Source organism: Anoplophora glabripennis, unplaced genomic scaffold (genome assembly GCF_000390285.2).
Source record: "Anoplophora glabripennis isolate ALB-LARVAE unplaced genomic scaffold, Agla_2.0 scaffold57, whole genome shotgun sequence".
NCBI lineage: Eukaryota > Metazoa > Arthropoda > Insecta > Coleoptera > Cerambycidae > Anoplophora > Anoplophora glabripennis.
In genome coordinates this window covers 1,569,324-1,591,365 of record NW_019416296.1, presented here as the reverse complement: position 1 = coordinate 1,591,365, position 22,042 = coordinate 1,569,324, and the positions used below count along the sequence as shown (strand labels likewise).

The 22,042-nt window shown below is 31.4% G+C and overlaps 2 protein-coding genes across 2 annotated transcripts in view; one reads left to right on the top strand and one right to left on the bottom strand.

The window, feature by feature from the left end:
* LOC108917509 overlaps positions 1 to 22,042 on the bottom strand; it is a 107,963-nt gene that overhangs the window by 69,832 nt on the left and 16,089 nt on the right. Inside the window, exon 2 of the mRNA XM_023453967.1 lies at positions 20,446 to 20,598. Coding sequence (XP_023309735.1) covers positions 20,446 to 20,598 — 153 coding nt within the window. The remainder of the gene's footprint in view (positions 1 to 20,445; positions 20,599 to 22,042) is intronic.
* On the top strand, positions 1,939 to 3,273 carry LOC111691342. Its single transcript, XM_023453971.1, has 2 exons — positions 1,939 to 2,524; positions 2,591 to 3,273. Exons 1-2 carry the CDS (start codon positions 2,102 to 2,104, stop codon positions 3,245 to 3,247), a joined length of 1,080 nt encoding a protein of 359 aa, XP_023309739.1. The 5' UTR covers positions 1,939 to 2,101; the 3' UTR covers positions 3,248 to 3,273.

The window sequence follows — 22,042 nt, the reverse complement described above, 5'->3', positions numbered from 1 at the left end:
TTGAAAGAAGCTATTCAAAGGATGTAGCATGTTTTTATCTTCATCCTTAACGGCTTACATATACATATTAATAGTATAAATTAATACAGGATGTTTTATAATAGTATATCTCTATTCAGAGGCATGAATCAACGCATGATTTTACGTAAAAAAGTTCATAGAAACCGTAAATGCTTCGTTTCCATGGTACAGGGTGTTAAAGTTTCAATAATTTTCAGATCCCTTTTCAAACCTCCAAATTTAAATTTGTTTCCGGTACACCACCGGTCTTTTCTACATTCAGTTTAGAAATGTCTCTTGCAATGTTTTCGTATCTGCTGCCGTTTTTGAGCAAAATTTCATGGCATGACACTTTTTCAAAAAGAAACAGTGGGAAGATAAAAAATACATTCATGATTTATTTATTTATTAAATCGTTTATAAATTTTTCAACCGACGGATTTCAGAAGAAACTGTTATTGCAACATTTTTCCATATAAGAACTGATTATACCTATAATGTAATGAAAATCTATTTCTGGTTGAGAAAGTTTAATAAAGTATTTTCTCTCATAAATATATTGCAAATAAATATGATTTCCACNGTAACATTTTTCCATAGAAGTAACTGATTATACCAATAATATAATGAAAATCTATTTCTGGTTGAGAAAGTTTAATAAAGTATTTTCTCTCATAAATATATTGCAAATAAATATGATTTCCACGAAATGTACTGATTAAAAATAGCCTGGAAATACACTAATGCAAAAAATTAAAGGGTCAAAAGAATTTCCGAAATTTTTCCGTGATTTTTGACAGACCGTATTTAGATGAAAAATGGTCGTAACTTGGACAAATTTTTTTCAGCTAAGATTGCATGGACCAGATAGCTTATTTATTCAGCTTCAATTTTCTTTTTTTTTTAATTTCGATACCACCGTTTTTCATCGAAATATCGGACATTCAATGCAAAAGGATCCTTTTGTCTTCGATCATCGATATCTCGGCGACAAATGGTCGTACAGAGAATTGAAGAGCAGTTTCGAAAACTGGAATAAATCTCCTATAACATGCTGCTGCAACTTTTCGGAAAAATGTTTTATTTCATCTTTTACACGAATTTAAAAAAAAAACAGGAAAAAAGGGCAATTAATGGTTTTTCAGAAAATTGATGGCTAGATTAGAAATGTTCACGAAATGGCTAATGTGATGAATGACTTTTACAGTTCGATATACCCAGAACAACCCTGTGATGTTTCATCTCGATCTAACAAACCGCCTCATTGTTTCAAACAGTTAAACTTTTGAAAAAAATTAAAGAGTCACGTTTTTTGAGCTTAAACATTTCATAATCATGATTAAAATGGAACACATTTTTACCGCAAATAACGTTTAAATTGAAAAGTTTTTTTTGTTTTTATTTTGGAAAACCTTCCGGACACTGAAGAAAACAAAATCCAATTGTTGTCCTTATGCTTCTGTTCATCAACTTTTAATTAAATTAAAATTAAAGTTGATGACCCAAACCAGATTTCAACCCCAATTCATACCATTTTTTGAGACAAATTTCTAATTAATTTTTGTGCAGTCTGTAATCACTTTTTTCAAAGGTACCCTTTTTCTTCTCTGAAAAAAAAATTTCAAACTTTTTGTGTTTTCACCGATTTAAACGTTATATACGGTAAAAATGTGAGGAAACCTCAAAATTTTTTTTTCCATTTTACTCATAATTATGAAGTGTTTAAGCTCAAAAAACGTGACCCTAACAAGCTATCTGATCCATGCAATAGCTTAGTGGAAAAAAAATTAAAAAGAAATTGCAAAAATTTTTTTCGGCAACCGTCCGGGAAGTGGCTACTTCCCGGACGCTTTTTCCTTGAGAAAGTAGCACTTTTTCGGCCTAGTCCGGGAAGTACGCACTTCCCGGACTAGGCCGGGAAGAATCACATCGTTGTTGTCATTGTGAATATGAAAATCTTGGAAGGTATGATTTTGATAAATGCAGTTGAACATTACCATAGCAACGAAATAACGACTGACAGCTATCTGAAGTGAAATTAGTTGACATTTTAATTTTCGAAAGTTTGCATGGTTTTTGGTCGCAATTGTCGCAATAAACTATGGAAAGCAACAGCGATAGTGAGTTTGAAAATGTGCCTTACGAAATTTCCAATGCAGCAGCTGCTGCTACAGCACAATTATTGCCTGAAAAATCAAAGTCCAGGTACGAAAACGTTTATGATTTGTTCACGAGATGGATGGATATGAAGAAATGCAAAACTATTACAGAGGATGTAATTTTAGCTTACTTGGCGCAAAAATCTGAAACTGTCAAATCCTCTACCCTGTGGAGCATGTACTCTATGTTGAAAAGTACCATTTTAGTGAAGAAAAATGTAAACATAGCCACTTTCCCAAAGGTAATCGCATTTCTTAAAAGGAAGAATGTTGGTTATAAAGCAAAGAAATCAGAAGTCTTCAGCAGCGAGCAAATCAACAAATTCATTAGAGAAGCAGATAATGAAACATATCTAATGCTAAAGGTAATTTTAACAAAATATTACGATTGTAGGATATAAAAGTATCAACTTAATTTGCTTCATTTTCAGGTAGCAACAATTATTGGGTTAGCCGGTGCGTGTAGACGGGAAGAACTAACAAAAATGTCAATTGATCTAATAAACGACAAAGAAGATATGTTGCTCGTGAAAATACCAGATTCTAAAACACATATTGAGAGAAATTTTGTTGTAATTGGGCAAGAAAACCTGCTGTTGTATAGGCAATATTTATCTTTACGGCCATCCCATACTCCACATAACAGATTATTCGTGAATTACAAAAAAGGAAAATGTTCGATTCAGCCCGTTGGTATCCACAGTTTTGGGAATCTCGGATTAAGAATTGCAGAATTTTTAAATTTACCCAATCCTAAAAATTACACAGGCCATAGCATGCGTCGAACTTCAGCGACGATATTTGCTGATAATGGTGGAAACATCACAAATTTGAAGAGACACGGTGGCTGGAAGTCTACCAATGTCGCTGAAGGATATATAGACAATTCACTAACAAACAAAATTAAAATTGCCAAGACCATTCAAAAATTATCAGATGAAAACAATCAATATGAAACGGAAACTTTACCTTCTTGTTCTGACTACAAAAGGCATTTAAATATACCAAGCATTTCAAACAAATTAAACCCTTTCAATATTAGCAATTGCTCAAATTTTACTATAAATCTTAATATAAATAAGAATTAGAATGTTTCTGTTAGTACCTATCTTCTGTTCGAATTTCAATATTTAATACAAATAAGAATTAAAATGTTCGAAATTTTGTTCTACAAAAAAATATAATAAAGAAATGTGTCTCATTAATTTGTTATTCTACATGGTTGCCGAAAAAATAGTGTACGCAACACGTCCGAAAACAGTTTTTTTGAACTCGCAGACTTCCAGGACTCGCCTACGGCTCGTCCTAGAATTTTGTCAACTCGTCCAAAAAAACAGTATTTTCCGGACTTGTTACGTAAATAACTATTGTCGCACTGTTTCTTAAAATTGCATGATAATCTACAAATTTTGACCGAAAGATCTAAAAACTAGAATCTTACAACTTGAAAATGCTTATTTTTAATTCCCGATACGGACATTTCTCACCTAAATACAGTTTGTCAAAAATCACGGAAAGACTTTGGAAATTCTTTTTTTACAGTTTAATTTTTTGCAGTAGTTTATATTACATAGATTTTCTCTAATGTTTCTCATTCTCATGTCTTATTTATATGAAGTCAAATTACTCATGTATATCATAGACGTTTTTAAAATGCTTAGAGAACATTTTCTCGTCACTTTTTCGTTTTATTATTTTAAAAATATAGAGATAGGTGGTGAAATAAGAAAGAGGATTAAGTCATGCATCGAAATAAGTCATTGGCGTATATTTATTATTTCGTTGAAATTAAAACACGGACTCAATTAAAATATTTGTCGGTTCTTGAGATATAAAAACTCTTAAGATGTGAACAGTTTTGCAAGATAAAATTAACATATTAAATCGTTAACGATTGCAGTAAAAGTAAACATTGAAAACCGCTAATTAAAGAGAATTTAGTAAAATGTCTTTCACTTCGACCTCTCGAGGTTAAAGGAGAGGAGAATGTCTCATTAATATTTTTAATATCTGTGTTATAAAGTTCTAAAAGATTAACTAAACTCACATCTGTTCTATGTAAATAGATTCGATAAAGTAGTGTAACAGATTTTTTCGGTTTTAATTTAGATAGATCGTTCCGTTAGAAATTATCGTGTTTCTTCGGTGGAACTAATTTGTACTCTATAGAATTATGTTTTAATAACATTTTTAACCTCAGTTTGTAGCATATGTTACTCACCATATCTTATTCAAAAAAGCGTTAGCCGTATAACAGCATGTAGGCTGTAATTTTTTGTAAAAATCAGTGAAGGTAAGTAAATGCGTGGCAAACAATCCTAGAATATTAAATCCACTAAGTAGTTAAAAAAAATTTCGATCGGTTCTCCTTCATCCCCGTTTCTGTGGACGATAGAATCCGCAAAAATAATGTCACTCTATCCCGACCCTTCCTTGCAAATTAGACCAGGACGGATCTGTCGAAATATTCCACTTCTTGGATGTAAGAGGGGGCAAGCTAATTTTTGCTGAAATACCTTCAGTACAACTCGCATAATAAAGGTGTAGATCCCTAGATCTGGGCGAGGTCCGGAACATTTTCAAAATTGCAAAAATGTTTAAAATTTTTTTAAAAATATCTATTTTATCTGAGTTTTTTACTTATATCTTGGAACATATGCATTTTGGAAGAACATTAAAGAGGAAAAAAAATTTTAGAATTGAATTTTGCACAATATACTGTAGGTTAAAAATGTTTAAATTTATTACCGATGTTGCAAAATAGCAATAATTGATGAAAAAAGGCAAAATAATCAAGTTTTTTGGATATTTTTTTAGCGGATAATAAAACAACACACCAAAAATTAAAATCGATTGGATAGTTTTCGCAAAATAATTTTTTGAAAAAAATTTTGAAAATTTTTTTCGAAATTTCATAATGTTGCACAGCCTCAAATAAAGCATCTAGATACTTGAAAATTTTTTCACATAGAAAAGACCGCTCGAACTTTCAAATGGTTTTTGAAAAATTGAAATCGGTTGATTAGGACGGCTACAGTAAATTTTTAAAGTTAACACAATTTGATTACATTTATCAATTTGCAATTTAGTTTTATAACAATAAGACCTCCTTAGTCTTAGCTAAAAACCATTGATCAGCCCTTGTTGTTCTCGGACTAGGACCTGTGAGGGCAGTGGTGGAAATAAGGTAAAAAAAACTATCACATTTAATACTATCGTAGATAAAGACTATTTCTTGTTGTATACATATTGCTACATTTTTAGTTGTTCCAAAACATTTCAAGAAAATGTTATACATATTCAGGTGCAGTATTTACTGCGCATTAGAGCAATAATACGTAAGAGAAATCACAAATTTATTATCATCTCCAAGAAATAGATAAAAAACTTGACTTGCTAGGTATATTAATTTATAGTACCAGTCAAAGACGTCACAGCAATAAATCTACTTTTATGCCACATATGCCATACATATCGGTATTCATAACAGGTACCTAATGAAAATATTATCATCCTGACTGTGATAAATATAAATTTGTTGTTAACCTTCTTCACCTTTTCTTTTGCTGTTAGTCAAAATTTTCTAGGCTTACTGAAAATATTAGTTAAATCATTATTATTACTGTATTTGGAGGAAAACCTGTTAAATTAAATAGAATCTAAATAAATAAATAAAAATTATGCTCTACGTTTTCCAACAACTTTTTTGAAAATAATTTTATATTTAACGTAAGTATATATATTAAATTGTATTTTTATTGTTTTTTTCTGCGTGGACAATTTAATAAAGTTATTATAAATATTTTCTTATTTCTAAGCAATTAGGCATTGCATGAATAAAACAAAAATAATTCAAATTCAATCAAACGGCAAACAGAATATCATGGGAAATCATCTGAAATTCAAACTGCAAGTCACATTTTTATGAAGTTCTCTATCTGTGTGAAAAGAATAACTAAGTATAAGTATTACTCACCTTACGATGAACCTAATTCTGCGAAATCATTTTAAATAGGTGAATTGTCTTGGTAGGGGTATAAAGTACAAAGTAAGTAATAAACATGAAACATTATGAATATTTTCTTAATAAACTTTGCCAAGTTCTAAAATGAGATTTGGAAATTCTTCAGACTTCTAAAATACTCATTATTTGTGTACCTGCATTTTACTGCAGAAATATCGAAAATTGCAATTATCTCGATAACCATATTCTTATTTAAAAATTTACAAGAGATTTTATTTGTAGACAAAATATTAACTATCTCAAGCATATATGAAAGTTGAAAAATTAATATGTTATAAACTGTCATATTTGTCAATTTTAGTTAAAAAATGCTTCTTTTGAAAAGTGGAAAAACTTTCGAAACGTACACAAATATTAATTGTGATTAGTGTTTTTTAGTTATTTACTTACTTTCGATTAAGAGCTCAAAGCAAGCAAAAACAAATAAGTGTTAAAAACAACCTATGAGTGATGTTTGCGATGAAGTTTATTAATTTCTTTTATTTTTTTCAATTCGCACTATAGCAACATTTGAAAAAATATATTTCAAAAATGCCATCGATGAATACATTAAAACAGTACAGATTTTCCTGAATAGGTCTTATAATCTTTAACAGCAGATAGCATAGGCGTAGGCAGACATTTTCCTAGGGAAGGGCGGCGAGATCCAGTTATTGAACAAACAGTATGTGAAATCAAGGTTTCAGAAATACCAAGAATATATGGTTAAACCAAGGAATTTAGTGCAAAATGGCCAAAAACGGCCAAAATAAATAATATACTTATTGTTGTTTAAATTTTTATATTAATTAAAACTATACAGAACGAATGGCCAGTAATAATAATATAATTTTTGAAACTTACAGCATGCAGCAAAAATTAGGAGGGGCCGTGGTCTCCTGCCCCCCTGGTTACGGCCATGGCAGATAGAATTTTCCAAAATAAGTTCCATCACAAGGACATTTGTATTTTTGTTTAATTCTTTATATTTTTCAAGTGTATTTCTTACATTGTAATTTATCCCGTAATTAGGCTTTGCCCTTTAGACATTTTTGTGCAATAAATAAATTATATAAATCTACTCTGATGACTTACAACACAAATGAAACTCAAGATTGGGTGCAATACAAAACAATAAATAAAAATATCAACTCCCTCTCAATCGGCTATCTGGAACTGACAAATATGTATTAGAAACACCTGTTGCGTCATTAGTGAAGCAAGTTACTTCTGACGACGTGTCAGAATAACAAGAGTGTATGAAAATTCAGGTTATTACCTCCGTCCTTATTTATTTTTATGGTTTTAGACGAAGAAAATGATACGTTTAGGTTAATTTTCGAACCCCTACTGAGTACGTTTCTATTAATTGGAAATAATGTAATAGATATTTCCGCATATTTCACCACGACTTGTTACGATAATGCGTCCAAAGCTCAAAGCAACTTTTTCATTAGGTATAGATAAATATTAATACACCANTTAATATGTACAGAATTTAACAATATTGTATGCATAACTTAATAATACTATCCTATAATAATAATTTTCACAATTGTGATGAAAATTGCGATAAAAATATTAAGTACATTTCCAGTATAATTATACAGCTGATAACAATGATACAATTAGACTGTGAATAGACCAGGCTTCATCTAGAAATGTAAATAAATAAGTCCCCTTTATTTAAATGTCCTTGTTCCATCATCTGTTGTCTATACTGTTTGGTTTACATTTTTCATTTGTATTTTTGTTTAATTCTTTATATTTTTCAAGTGTATTTCTTACATTGTAATTTATCCCGTAATTAGGCTTTGCCCTTTAGACATTTTTATGCAATAAATAAATTACATAAATCTACTATGATGACTTATAACACAAATAAAACTCAAGATTCGTCAATTGTTTCATCAATATATTTTTTTAATTTATAATTTAATAGCATTTAACTGTATATTATATTTTTTATTTAACTAGGTATTTATATTGCACCGGAAAGAAGTAACAAATTTAAAATAACTCCAAAAGGATGAGTAAAGGAGTTCATTTTATAAATTTAGTTTTGTCTAAACACAAACTTCTCAAACTAAAAATGTAGATTTCGAAAACACCTCTGTTTTCGTTCTCACAACTCTAATTAAAAACTAATTAAAAGTCCAATATAATTTTTTTAAGCTAATCAGAATTTTTAGAAGGAAAACAGTTTACGTTTCTATTTAAAATAATGTAATTGATATTTCCGCATATTTCACCACGACTTGTTACGATAATGCGTCCAAAGCTCAAAGCAACTTTTTCATTAGGTATAGATAAATATTAATACACCATTAACATTCAATCATTGCATAAGCATGCAGCAGACAAGCATCGGAATCACCGTATGATTTATTTACGTCTCTACCGCAGTCGACCGCTTTCAGAGAAGGTGCACATCAACTCGAGATGTAACAATAATAGAAATGATGCACACGTACTCGCAAAACCACTCTTCGGGAATCGCTCCTTTGATTATAAACAATATTGATGCTATCGGAGAGTTTACGATTGGTACGGGCAACGTTTTCCAAAAGGTAGCGTACCGTTATTTTATACGCGATTTATTCCCCTAGTGCTGTTTTAACTTTAGGTAACGGCTTCGGATGCAGTTACACGGGATATTTATTGGGGAAAGCAAGCAGCCTCTAATTGCTATTGCTAGTACCTATGTAGACTGATCGCTATTAATATGCCAAGAGGGCAAATTGTTGTCACTATAGAAATAGGAAGAGCGATGGAAATACGACGTCTGTTCAGAAAATAACCGAACTCAATTTTTTTAAACTTTATTATTAATTTTATACGTTATTGGTCTCCTTCAAAGAATTTCCCGCCTCTACTCACAACTTTTCGCGAAGCAGTCCGGCATGTTCAATTTTTCAGTCAAAATTTCATGGCATGACCCAAATGAGATGCTAACCTTTTCTGCAATTTCTCTGACAGTCAATCTTTGTCTTTTTGACCGTGGGAGCCATCATTTGATGAAGTCGAAGGCCTTCCTGATCGAGGATCATCTTCAATTCATTGACGACCATTTAAATCGTGAAAACCATTCGTAACATTGTGTACGACCCAGAACATCGTGTCCGTAAGTTTGTGCCAAAAGTTAAAACGTTTCCCTGAATGTGCTCCCCAGTTTCAAGCAAAATTTTTCGTTGCGTCGTTGTTTAAGAAAATTACACTTTTCAAAAATCATCACTAACACTTAAACACGTTACATTCAAATTCTAATATCACGAAAACTAAATGAGATATCAACAATCCAAGAATATTTCGTTACAGATGAGGTTATACGTAACGCAATGCTGCCAACTGCATATCACTAAATATCTCTATCAGCGCGTAATTAAAAAAATTCGGCTGTTTTCTGATTTTATTTTTAAAACTTACTAAAAATGTTAACATAACACCCTGTATATATTTATATATTTGGATGGAGCTGTTCTTTAGTATTACAGTATTAAAAGGTTTGGCATTCTATGTCTACTAAAAAGGCGTGTTTACTAAAGATATTAAAATTTACTTCTATTTGATCAAAATTACTTTCCGTTTTCTTAGATTTCCGACCGACACGATCTGTTAATTCAGAGACGTCCGTGTTTCTCGGGTGTGCTTGTTATTGTATTTATTTGTATTCGCCGATTGTGTTTTTATTTGAATTTATCGTTAAACTTCTAAATAATCGATGTTTTTCAACGGTAATCAACCGTTAATTGTTAGTATTGTGGCAAGGAAGCAAATACTGATGGTTTCTTCGATATAAAGTACTCGAACTGTTTTAGGTTAGGAAATAGTCTTTTCATTAGAAGACGATAAATTTATTGTAGTGGCCTACTTTCGGAGTGGTCAACGACATGAAAATGGATCCATTCATCTTTTTTGCAATTCCAGGAAGAGTTTCCAAATCGATTTTTTATTCGCATTTCTAAATGAAGAAAGTAAACGTAAATTTATTTAAAAATTGTTGCTTTTACTTTGAAGTTCGCATAAAAAAAAGACAGATAAATAATTGTTAAAAATCGATTCTTATGGTTAATTTTGAGGTTAATAATAATAATATTTACTTTTAATTAATCCATTCCTTTAGCAAATTAATAAACCCCTCAAATTAATTATTGCCAACATTCCGCTTTTTGCGTTGTATTTTTGTGATTAAAATGAATATGTGACCCTATTGCCACTGCACGTAACCCGCCACTGAACGACGTAAATCACTGTGTGTTGCCAACTACGAACAGTGAATAGGACTACTATTAGACTCTTTTGGCCACATCAAAGTAAACAGAATTATGTGAACCCTGTATCTATAAAGATACATCCTTGTATATCATTTTGTATAGTATTAGAAGTATTTTTAAACACCTCAACTTGCTAAACTGTTAGTTATTACAACTATAGAAAGCTTAACGATTATGATAATAGTGATATCTCAATGCACTGCTCTAAATCACAGCTATAATGTCTATAATTGAATTAATTATTATAAAATAGTAATAATCAATAAATCTTCGGCTTTTATCTGTATATTATGACAAATACATGTTGATATTTAAATATACATACCAAAAAAAAAAAAAAAAACGTACGGGAAAGCAACCCGGATAAAGTTATAATTTATCAAAGAGATTAACATATATCGGTTAACAGTTGATATCAAATATTTTTAATTAAAAAATAGATTATCTGCTGCCATGTGTAAATGCTGATATTGCAATTTTATATTATTATAATACATAAGTAAAATCCATCCATCTAATTTTAAGTAGAAATAAAAAATCCAGGGACGTATTCTGTGGTCAAAATTAAGGGTTTTTTGTTATATAAATGTGGGATCTTACGACAGCCATTGTCCAGCTACAGCGTATCAAAAATTAAAAAAAAATAGTTTTTAATTTTCAATTTCTAAACCGGTTAAGATAATCTAACCGGTGTGCATATTTAGTATGACAGTAGGTATGAAACTATAAATTACCAGCTTTAGCAACTTACCAGTGACGGAGGTGTAGGTATCAGATCAATATTTACCAAAAAATATATGTATCACCCTGTATAATATTACAAGTAAAATAGGTCATCATATGCGCCGTTGTATTTTCTTCACTTTTTGTTTCTTTACACTTTTTTGTATTCCAAACCGATTAACAACAATATTGATTTATTTGATCAAGTGCATTTTTATGATACTCATTATATTAGATACTTAAAATAATAACAACATGATTAATTAACAATATGATGTATTATAACAAATATTGGAAATGGCCACCTTCAGCCAAAATACATGCTTCAGATCTTGAAATTGCAGCTCGAACACGTGCAAAATTCCAGGAGTAGCTCATATCACATCACAACCAGCTATAATTTGTTGACGATAGTGCCCCTTAGAATCAATTTGAAATTATTGTCTTGAGATGTCCCCAAACAAAAAAATCAATAGGGTTCATATCGGGTGATCTGGGTGACCAAGCTTGACCTGGTTCTTGAGTGCCTCGTCCAATCATGTTATTACCTAATACTTCATTTACAAATTCACGAGTAGTCGAACTAAAAAACTAAAATGTGGGGAGCTCCATCGTACTTAAACCACATTCTTGCTCTTAGCGTATAGAGAACATCGTCAAGTAGTTTAGGTAAAACGTTTTCAAGCAAATGTCTGTAGAAGGCACTGGTTAAAGTTCTTGGTAAAAAATAAGGCCCAACAAGGAAATTTCGAATAATACCCACTCATACGTTCAAAGAAAACTGCTGATGAAATTCAGATTTCATTATAGCATAAAACCAAACGTGTTGTGGAAGTTCATTATAACATCTCTGGAAAAATTAGCTTCGTCGGTAAACAATATACTAGCGATAAAGTCAATATTTTGTTCAATTTTTTTGCAAAATGCAGTGACAAAATTGTAGGCGAGCAGGATAGTCTTGCGGCAATAAGGCTTGAACCCTTTGTATGTGCTACGGGTATTACTGTTGATGCTTCAGAAAGGACCAAACTAATCCTGTACGCCAGGATAAAAGTGTCCACTGTTTTCGTAAATAGGACTTTTGCAGCAATGTGCGCTAAGTATTAAGTCCACTTTAATATGCAAAACCATTTTAAGTGTCACCTATGATACCAAAGGAAATAGAATACTTATAACAGTATTAAGTCACATCATCTGTCGGGATAAAACAAACCTAAATTAGTGGAACACTTTTTAACTGGCGCATGCTGAAAATTTTAATATTAAGTCCGTAATTTTATCTAAGTAGGATTAAACAGACAATATTAAGTCCACTGTACTGGTAGTTTCGCACGAAAAGTCAGCGATTAATGCACTATTAAAGAAATGTTTTGTTTTCGGTGGTTTAAAATAAACGTGTTATACTTATTAAAAAAAATAAATGCCTATTTTTTAACATTATTTCTTTAATATAACCTATTTAGCAATCGTTTATCTTTCATCAATTTAAATTCATCATACATATAATTACTATCAATTGTGCCCAAAAGCCGAAAACCGATAGGAGTTTTTATTATAATTATTAAATCAGAAAACTTGCTCTTAGCCTTCACTAAATTGTACTTTTTACCTCAGTGATGGACTTAATTTTATATTTCTGTATCATTCAACGTGTATAACTTTAGTATTGAGCCCTTTTACTTTACCTAATATTATAATAAAATGATATTAAGTCCAAAAAAAATTCCTAACTTCAAAAACAATGAGTTTAGTTTTTAACACGTATTTACTATTTATAAGTTGATAGGGAATACTTGTGGTAGAAAAATAATTAGTTCTGTAGTAATAAAAATCATATTGGAAATTAATTAAAATTACACAAAAAATTTTCAGTTGTTTTCTCCCAAGAACTACTAATTTGGACTCAGTACACTTTTATCCTGGCGTACAGAATTTATGATTCACATTAAGACAAAAAGTGAAGGTTATACAATGGCGCATATGATGGCCTATTTTATTTGTAATATTATACAGGGTGATATATTTTTTTTTGGCAAATAATGATCGATGATACCCACACCTCCGCCACTGGTAAGTTTCTAAAGCTAGTAATTTTTTGTTTCATATCTTCTGTAAACTAAATATGCACACCGAATTTGGTTAAATTATCTCAAGCGGTTTAGAAATTAAAAATTTAAAACTTTTGACACGCTGGACAATGGCTGTCCTAAGACCCCGCATTTACAAAAACACCCTATTTTAAGAGAGCTATACTTTAAAATAGATTATATAAATATTTAAACATTTCACAATTATTTGATATTTTTTAACCATAAACCCACTTCCAAAATGTCTGAATAAACAGACATTCCTTGCTATGAGTTCCGTACCGTACTTATATACGTTTCTGTGTAACAATTTATTACCGAATTAACAAATATTTTAAAAGAATCCGTGAACTTTCATCGGTGTTCCTTTGCTAAACACTTTATTGTTATTGCCGTTCCGACCTATTGAAAATAATAGATACCGGATCCCGTTACAGGAGATATAGGTAGTGAAGATTTATTCGTCACCTCGACGACCCACCAATTGTCCACGTTTCTCTGTAAAAATATGGAAAAGGCTACCATCGCCATAACAGGTGGTCACACTCAAGCCTTTTAGTAAGCCATTTGCTCAGCTGTTCTAACAACACACTACAAACCTACACGTATCTTACTAACATCGATAATTATCTTCATTCAGCTGTTTCTTTATCTCTCAATTGACGTCTTACATTCATGGTGATGATCTGATATTCTACCTTTCTCTATTGGTGTTAAGGGGGGAGTTTATATGCGCAAATTTTTGTCCAGCATTTTACAAAATCTAAGCAAGTTAGAAACAATATCACTTCACTGCACCAGTTTTATAAGTTTTCTTTGGGGTATAACACAACTACACACAATACATTCAAAAATAAGGAAAAAAATATTTTTATCTTGCGTTTCCTGAATTTTGAACGCCTGTTGAACATACAGAAAATCGCGTACGGTACTATAAACCTAATCACACCTCGCAGAATGCGTTTAGAAAACTATTAAAACATGCCTCATATTTTCTACAGATGGATACTCCGATCCTATATTATTGCAGTATCTTGCCATTTTTTCAACACGATCTAACGGCGTTATGGATTGACCAGACTTTAAAGTCATTATACGTATTTGTAGGAAATTTTGTCTACTTTAATTTGGTGTATCATAGTTATAATCAAAAAGCGTTTAGTATTCGAGTTATAGTTAAAAAACTGAAATAAGTGCCGAAAATTTGAGGTTTTTTGCAATGTTCCTTGTGAAACCGAAGCCTGGCGGGGTGGCAAACCTCAGATTCGGATTCAGCACCCCAAAAAACACATAGAACCGGTGAGAAAATACTTCTACATTTTTCCCTGGAAAAAACTTTTGCTTACTGGATTACAAAGGAAAATCGTATAATTTATAAGAAGTGTAAGATGAACCATTTCAAATTTAAAATGAAATTGAATGTAAAATCTGAAATACCGCTTCATACGCACTGTGTTCTGGTAGTAGCTGTAGTCGCTCAGGTGCATCGAGTGTACGAAGTGGTCGGTTATACGTCAAATAATAACCTGACGAGCTTGGTCGTAAATTAGAGACGCCTCCAAAAAACAAGTAAACAACAATGGCGCTTGTAGAGGTAAAATGTAGTACATATGTGGAATTTAAAAAACATATTGGATTTATTGGAAATTTAAAATAAATAGTTTATAAGAATAAAGGGATTTTTGTAGGAACATGGTGCCAGACGTCAAATGATCCCTTCATCCCTTCATAATACAATTTCTAAACCCCTTAAAACCGTACTGCACTGGATCCCTTGACAGGTAATGACTTATTACTTTGTACCGAATATGAGCCTACTATACGTATTCTTATAATTATTATTACAAAGCGTCCGAAAGCTATGATCAACAAAATTAGGGGGAGTTTCTTCTCATGAAAGACGATACTATTACTCTTTTCTAAAAACTCAGTATTAACGGAGTTAACGTCAACATTTTTTTTTTAATATTTTGACACATTTTTTCTTCAAGTAAACGATTTCCTCGATTCCGTTCCCAAAGGTGACAACTTGCATTTACAAACTTTTAAGACTTAAATCTTTCGATGAGATCCCCATGTTTCAACGGTAACATTAGCCGTATTCGGAAAAAAAAGCATTTAATGTTTTGAGAAAATATTTTAGAACCATGTTTTCTGTTCATATTCCAATATGTTAATTAATATTTTCAATTTCCACAAATTATATAAATAATATGGGTGATAATTTTCTTTTACGTTCTAATCCTGCAAAATACCTATGTAATTTTTCTCGAAAACAATTAATGAAATTTACTCAAAATTAGACGGCCTTTTTGTAAAATTTTCTAATTACCTGTCTTTAGTTGTAAGTTATTAACAATGTATTTTTTTAAAAAACTGCAATTAAAAAAAATATCAAATTTTTAACCTATAAGAGCAATAAAACCCTTTAGACCTCTAGAAATTTCACGATTCCTAGATACAATTTATTACCCATAGTGAAGTGTACATTTGAAAAAAATCGTTCAAATTAAAAAATAGTTATAGCTAAATATTAATTATTATCCATATTTTTTATTCAAAGCAATCACCCCCCGGCGCGGTGTGTCGGGACCCCCGTGATTGAGAGTTAGCGGGTCTGATCAGTCGGACTACGTACTAGATCTGTTCAGAAAATAACTAAACTTATAATTAAAGATCATTTCAACTGAAGGACTGCTTCGCGAATTGGGAGCACCACTGGCAAAAGTGAGTGATATGGGAAGGGAATACTTTGAAGGAAACAAGAATCAATAATGTATAAAACTAATGATTAGAGTTCGGGACTCGGTCGGATGATCATAGCCGTCGCGTCGGCATTTCGCTACAGCGCATTGTACGAGACCGGTAATAACGGCAGTCAGTGCCGTAACAAGGTATAGGCAGAGTAGGCACACGCCAATGGGCGCAAACTGCTAAGGGCGCATGGAAAGGAGTTGAACAGAAAAATTTAAATTATTGAAGTTGTAGTATTTTGAACCTTCAACATCGCTGGACTATTGTAGTCTCTAGCGTCATTCGCGTTGTAGACTGTACGCAATACGTTCTCCACGAAGCCCCCGACGATTCCGAATACTGAAATGCGTTAGTGTTTACATTAGTTCTTTAAGTACAACAATGGTTTACGTGTATAGCAACTCGGGAATTGATGGATATCGTTTTAATTTAAGGTGAAGCAAGATGGGCCCAAATGTGTATACACGCCGGTGGACAAAATTTTGAACAGTTGCTATAATTATTAACTAAAACCATAAATTAATTGTATTAATTAATAATAACAATAGAGGCAAATGCAGTTGAATTTGTTGACGTAAAATAGATGTTATAAAATTTTATTTATTTTTTCTTTGGGGAAGAAATTCTTTCAATATTTGTATCCGTTCATTTTTTATCATTTTCGAACTGTCCTTTCTGATTTTTTTTACAAAGTTGTAGATATTTGTAAGAATCCCCTGTAAGTTCAACAATTTTTCCCCTGTATATTAACTTATTATGTTTTCTGTCTTATTAGTAGATTTACTTTTAATTTTTTTTACAAATAATTAGGTACTTATGTATTTATTATTTTTTTGTTTCTACAGTTGTCTTTGAGTGTGTTTGTTTATATATTAGAACATGTTTTATAATGATGTGCGAATATTTGAAGAAGATGTTTAGAAAGTAATTTAAGGGGGGAGGGGGTACTTCCCAAATATTTTTTTTGATTTGACCCCACCCCCCTGAGAAAATATTCAAATGTCAAAATATCCGAAAACATTAGCTTTTATTTTTTTCAAGAAAACGGTTAAACTTAGAAATTTGAATTTTGGTACACGTTAACAACTAGTTGAATGGTATTTTTTGGTACTCTTATTTTTCTGGTTTATGTCTTTGAATGAAAGAAATTATCACCCCTTGGTTTTATTTCTCTCACAACTTTTTTCTACGTTAGCCAGTTCCAACAAGAAAAATAGTTTTTAATAAATACTACATTTCATTTAGAAACTTTTTTTACTCTTCCCATTTTTCCGTATACTTAATGGTTTACGAGCAAAAAAATAAATTATTTTTCCTTGCCGATTAGGTACACATAATTAATATAACAGTTACCAGAAACGATCGTCATTTTTGACATGATTTTGCAAAAATTCTTTTTTTATTAATAGGAAAAGCTAAGCAAATATGAATTAAAAATTTAATAAAAAAAAATGAAAGCTACTTTTTTCGGCCATTTTGAGATTTGAATATTTTCTCAGAGGGAGCTCAAATCGAGCAAATGTATTGGAAGTACCTCCCCTAAAATTACTTTTTGAACACCTCCGTAAAATATTTGCACATCATTATGAAACACCCTGTATATTAAGTGAAACAATGTATCATGTTTTATTTTAGTTTTTATTACATTTTTAAAAATAAAATGTTTGTTTTTGAGTTTTTGCTTATTTTTAACAATTAAATAGGGGCACAAAATTAAAACCTTACCTCTAGTAAAATTTCTTCTAGTTACGGCACTGACGGCAGTTTTTGGCTTTGCGTTTGCTTCGTGTATACGTGTTTTAATATTCTAATAATATCGAACGCGTCAAGGGGTAAAAAAGATCTTTCGCAGATAAAGTACACAAATCTATTTATTTTTATTTATACCTACCTGTTTATTTATTTGTTTACGACGAACACGCTTATGGTTAGCCGACGAAAACCCCGAACTCTAATAATAATAAAGTTTAAAAAAATAAAATTCGGTTATTCTTTGATCAGGCCTCGTACATAATAGGTACATAACCGATAATTTTTAAAGATTAAAGATTAAAGTGAATCTTTTCCAAGAAAAATTTCCCGTGGCACTATAAACGCATAACTTGCTGCTGTGGAAAGGAATCAGTTTTAGAAATGAAGAAAATGATGCCATCAAGCTAACTATGGCGGCGAACTAGACGCTCATAAAGCAAGATACGGCATATGGTCATTTCCGCAATACCTTCGGTATTTATTATATAAGATTTCCATTAGTCGACCGTGCCGTCATTTCATGCCAGTGGTCATCTTATCCGACGGCCTATAAATCGACCACCTGCTGAATTGCATTTGCTGATAAATTCTTGTTAATGCACTATAAATATTTACCGCAAAAAAATGGTATCAAGTGATTTGTCCCGTAGTGATGATATATTGTACCTAGGAATTTTTTAATCCGATGCAGCTCACACTTTATTTATTGATATTGCTTTTATGAGGCAATGTGGCATTCGAAAGGCGATTCAAGGAAAATTTTTCGACCTGCCATAATTTCTATGTAGCATATATATATCTATACCTAATAAAATTTGGTTTAAAAGCGTACATTATCTGTAAAAAGAGAAAATGCAAAAAAAGTAATTTCGAGAAAAAAAATAGAATAAAAGAAGATCCCACCCTAGAACCTGTCTCATATATTTGCATATTGAAAGACGATTTTTTGAGAATTTTTTGAAGAAAAATACATGCTACTCTTATACAAAAACCACTTTTTTGGTTTAAAAATAAAACTACATCTCAAAACGAACAAAATGAAAAAAAGTTTATATCTTTATGTTTTGCCAAGTTACAGGAATTTGAAAATATTTTATCCAAAATATATTGCTCATAACTTTTTAGGGGGTTGAAATAAAAATTTGAAAAAAATTCATGAAAGCTACTCTAAATGGGTACTAAATAATACCAAAAAATCAAGGAAATTAAAAATGGTCCGGTCACGACCTCAATGATTTGACATTCAATACCCCACACGTTTCATCGCATTGATAACGGTTCTGCGCCTAGCAAGACCGTAATGCTTTTACACATGCAGAGCGATTGGTTCGTCCTTGTGATTCCCGAACGTTATGAATAAAATACAATTTTTTTACGAATGTATTGTGTATAGCGACATCTACATAGACATTGTTAGAGGAAATGGGGTTCCAATTTCTAAACTTAATAATTCATTAAAACAGGCGCCTTCGCCATTTTCTCGGATATGTATTAAATACTATAAACTGACTGATTTTTGTGAATTTATGAAAAATATTATGGTTTGTTGTTAAACGCGAGTAGATTAGTATACGAATTCCGTTGTCCCTCTCCATTCAGCATTTTTGTAAAACTTCTTCATTTTAAATATTTGTTAAATTCAAAGTATGTTTATAGTTTTATAATTTCTTACTTTCATAGTTCTAGTCCGATATCTAGAAACGGACGTTATGTAGTTTCAGAAATGGCAAATTTCTAAGCATAGATATCCTTAATGAGTGTTACCTTGTACCAAATCTTTCCCAAGCATCCACCAGCGTCTCCAAGAGACTAAAATTTTATAGTATTAATATTTGCAAACCGATAATAGTCTCAGTACCTGAACTGGAAAATGCCGACATAATGATTATCCGGAAACAAACACTCGAGAAATTGGTGCTTCATTTAATTAAATCACAAACCAACTTGAAAGATTTTTTAATATCAGTTTTATCCGTACCATATTCAGCAAGTGCAAGTATTATTGACACATGGTTTTCTTCGATGGTTAAATTCATTTCAAAGCTGTATATGGTCTTTGAATATATTTAGAAACCTGTCAACCGTATCTAGTAATGCTATCTAAAACAACACTCACATTTTTGGCGGTCTCTGATACTGCTACTGATTATTATATTGGGTCTGTTGTCAAATATGTATTAGCGTTGCTGATTTCACAGGATACAACAACGGATTAAGTTACTTTGAGGTATTTAAATCTTCATTTAGTGTATGTTTTACCACCTTGTAATAGTTTTTAAGAAAAGAATAGTAAATTTGAGTATCATCTACGTATTAATTGTTAAAAGAAGAAGAAAATAACTTATGCAAACTAAATAACAGGGATCCCAAAGTAGGATCTTGGAGAACTACTTTTTATAGTAGTCTTTTCATTCGATCTTGTATATGCTTGTATATTTGAGGAAAATCTTTTTCATTAATTATAGAATTTATTCAAAGGTTGCTCCATTTATATCTTGAAAATTAAAGGCGATTCTGTAAAAAATGTCATGCTACTTCTCTTTTAAACACAAACGAATAATTTTCGCCAAACAGAGGTGTCCAACATATTTTAACTTATAAGTATTTTCTAACATATGAATATATTTTGAGAGATTGTTAAACGGAATAGTTTGCATATTTCTTAACGATAAAGAAAGTGTTGGTTGACTTACCATGAATATCATCCACACATATTCGCAGATCCTCCCTGAAGGCTGGCAGGTGTGGGTGGCAGCGACAAGTGCACAAATCCGTTTCCGAAAAAGCCGTTGCTGTGCCACTGCTCATACCAACGCAAGTGTCTTCCGTGCAAAACGAGTTTGACTCTGAAAAATAATTTAATCAACTTAAAAACACGCAACAACTATAAAAATAATAATTATAAAGTTTTGCATTACCTTCCAACTCTAGGAAGTCATATTGAATTTTTTAAATTCTATATGCTGTTATACAAAGCATTGTATTAATAGGTGAATGTTACATTTTCTTTACGTAGGTACCTATTTAAATTTTAATTTGATAAAATTTTATTTATGGAATATGAATGTGTGAGAAAAATTTAAAAAACGGTTATTTGTAATATATCAGTTGATTATGAAAAAAAAAAATTGCAAATATACATGCAACCCTCTTCGAGATCCCAGTGTCAACAATCCATAATTAATTTTTTTATTTCGCAATTTTTTTTCTTCATGAAAATTCTTTTTGTGGACCTAGAAATCACCCCCTAAAAATGGCATGGACCCTCCACTTTATTATCAGAAAATGAACAATTTTATATTCACTTTAATTTTTCAATTTTTATTTCAAGGAGAAAACATTTTGACCTAGACTAGAGGGAAGCGATAGAAATCCAGAAAAATCGAAATAATTTCAATCAAGAAGAAAGATTTGAACTGCCTTGAATTTGGAAAAGATTAACCCCAAAAATCAAAGCCCTCGACGACATAGACATATACAGCGTGGTAAAAAAGTTCTGCATAAAATTCATATTTTCGTTAAACAATTTTTTTTTCGAAAAACGGTGAGACCCGTCGATTTTTATTTGATCCAGGGCACCTTGTTATGTGGAAAAATTTTTTTTTCGATAATCCACTTACGGCAGCGATGACATAATTTTTTTTTAAATGACAACGCATATTTTTTTCGTTCGAAATTGATGACAGTGATAATTATCTAAACAACGGTGTGAAAATTTCGATGTCTTACATAACAATTTTTTTTAGAAAAATGCACCTTAAGTTCTTGAATGCAATAATTTGCTGTTTACGGATCAAATGCCTTAGAAAAAAATTTATTCGGCAGAAAGCATTTCAGATAACTTAAGTTGCAACTGGTGTTATGTAATATTTGCGGAATTATTCATCAGATATTGTCAGGATCCTGATTAAACTGCAAAATTTAGAACCAAGTTCAACCGCACAAAATCCAAATAGTATGTAGCAAATTAAGGTCGACTTTTTGTCTTCGAGTTTGCCGATAAATTCCTAAAAAAAAAAGATCCAAAGAAATGTTTACTTGAAAGGAGTAGATTACCTGAAATATTGAAGACTAAAAATCAGTACCGATTTAACATTCTTTGGTGAAATCGTTTAATTCGAAATGGCAAAACTTAGTGAACGCGAAAGAATTGATATTTTGAGGATGATTGGTTTCGGCGATAAGTTACGAACCCATCAAGAAGCTTGCCAATTATTTAATGCAACGTACCCTGACAGACCACCAATTACGCAATCTACGGTTAGTAGGGTACTGGCAAGGTTTGAGGAA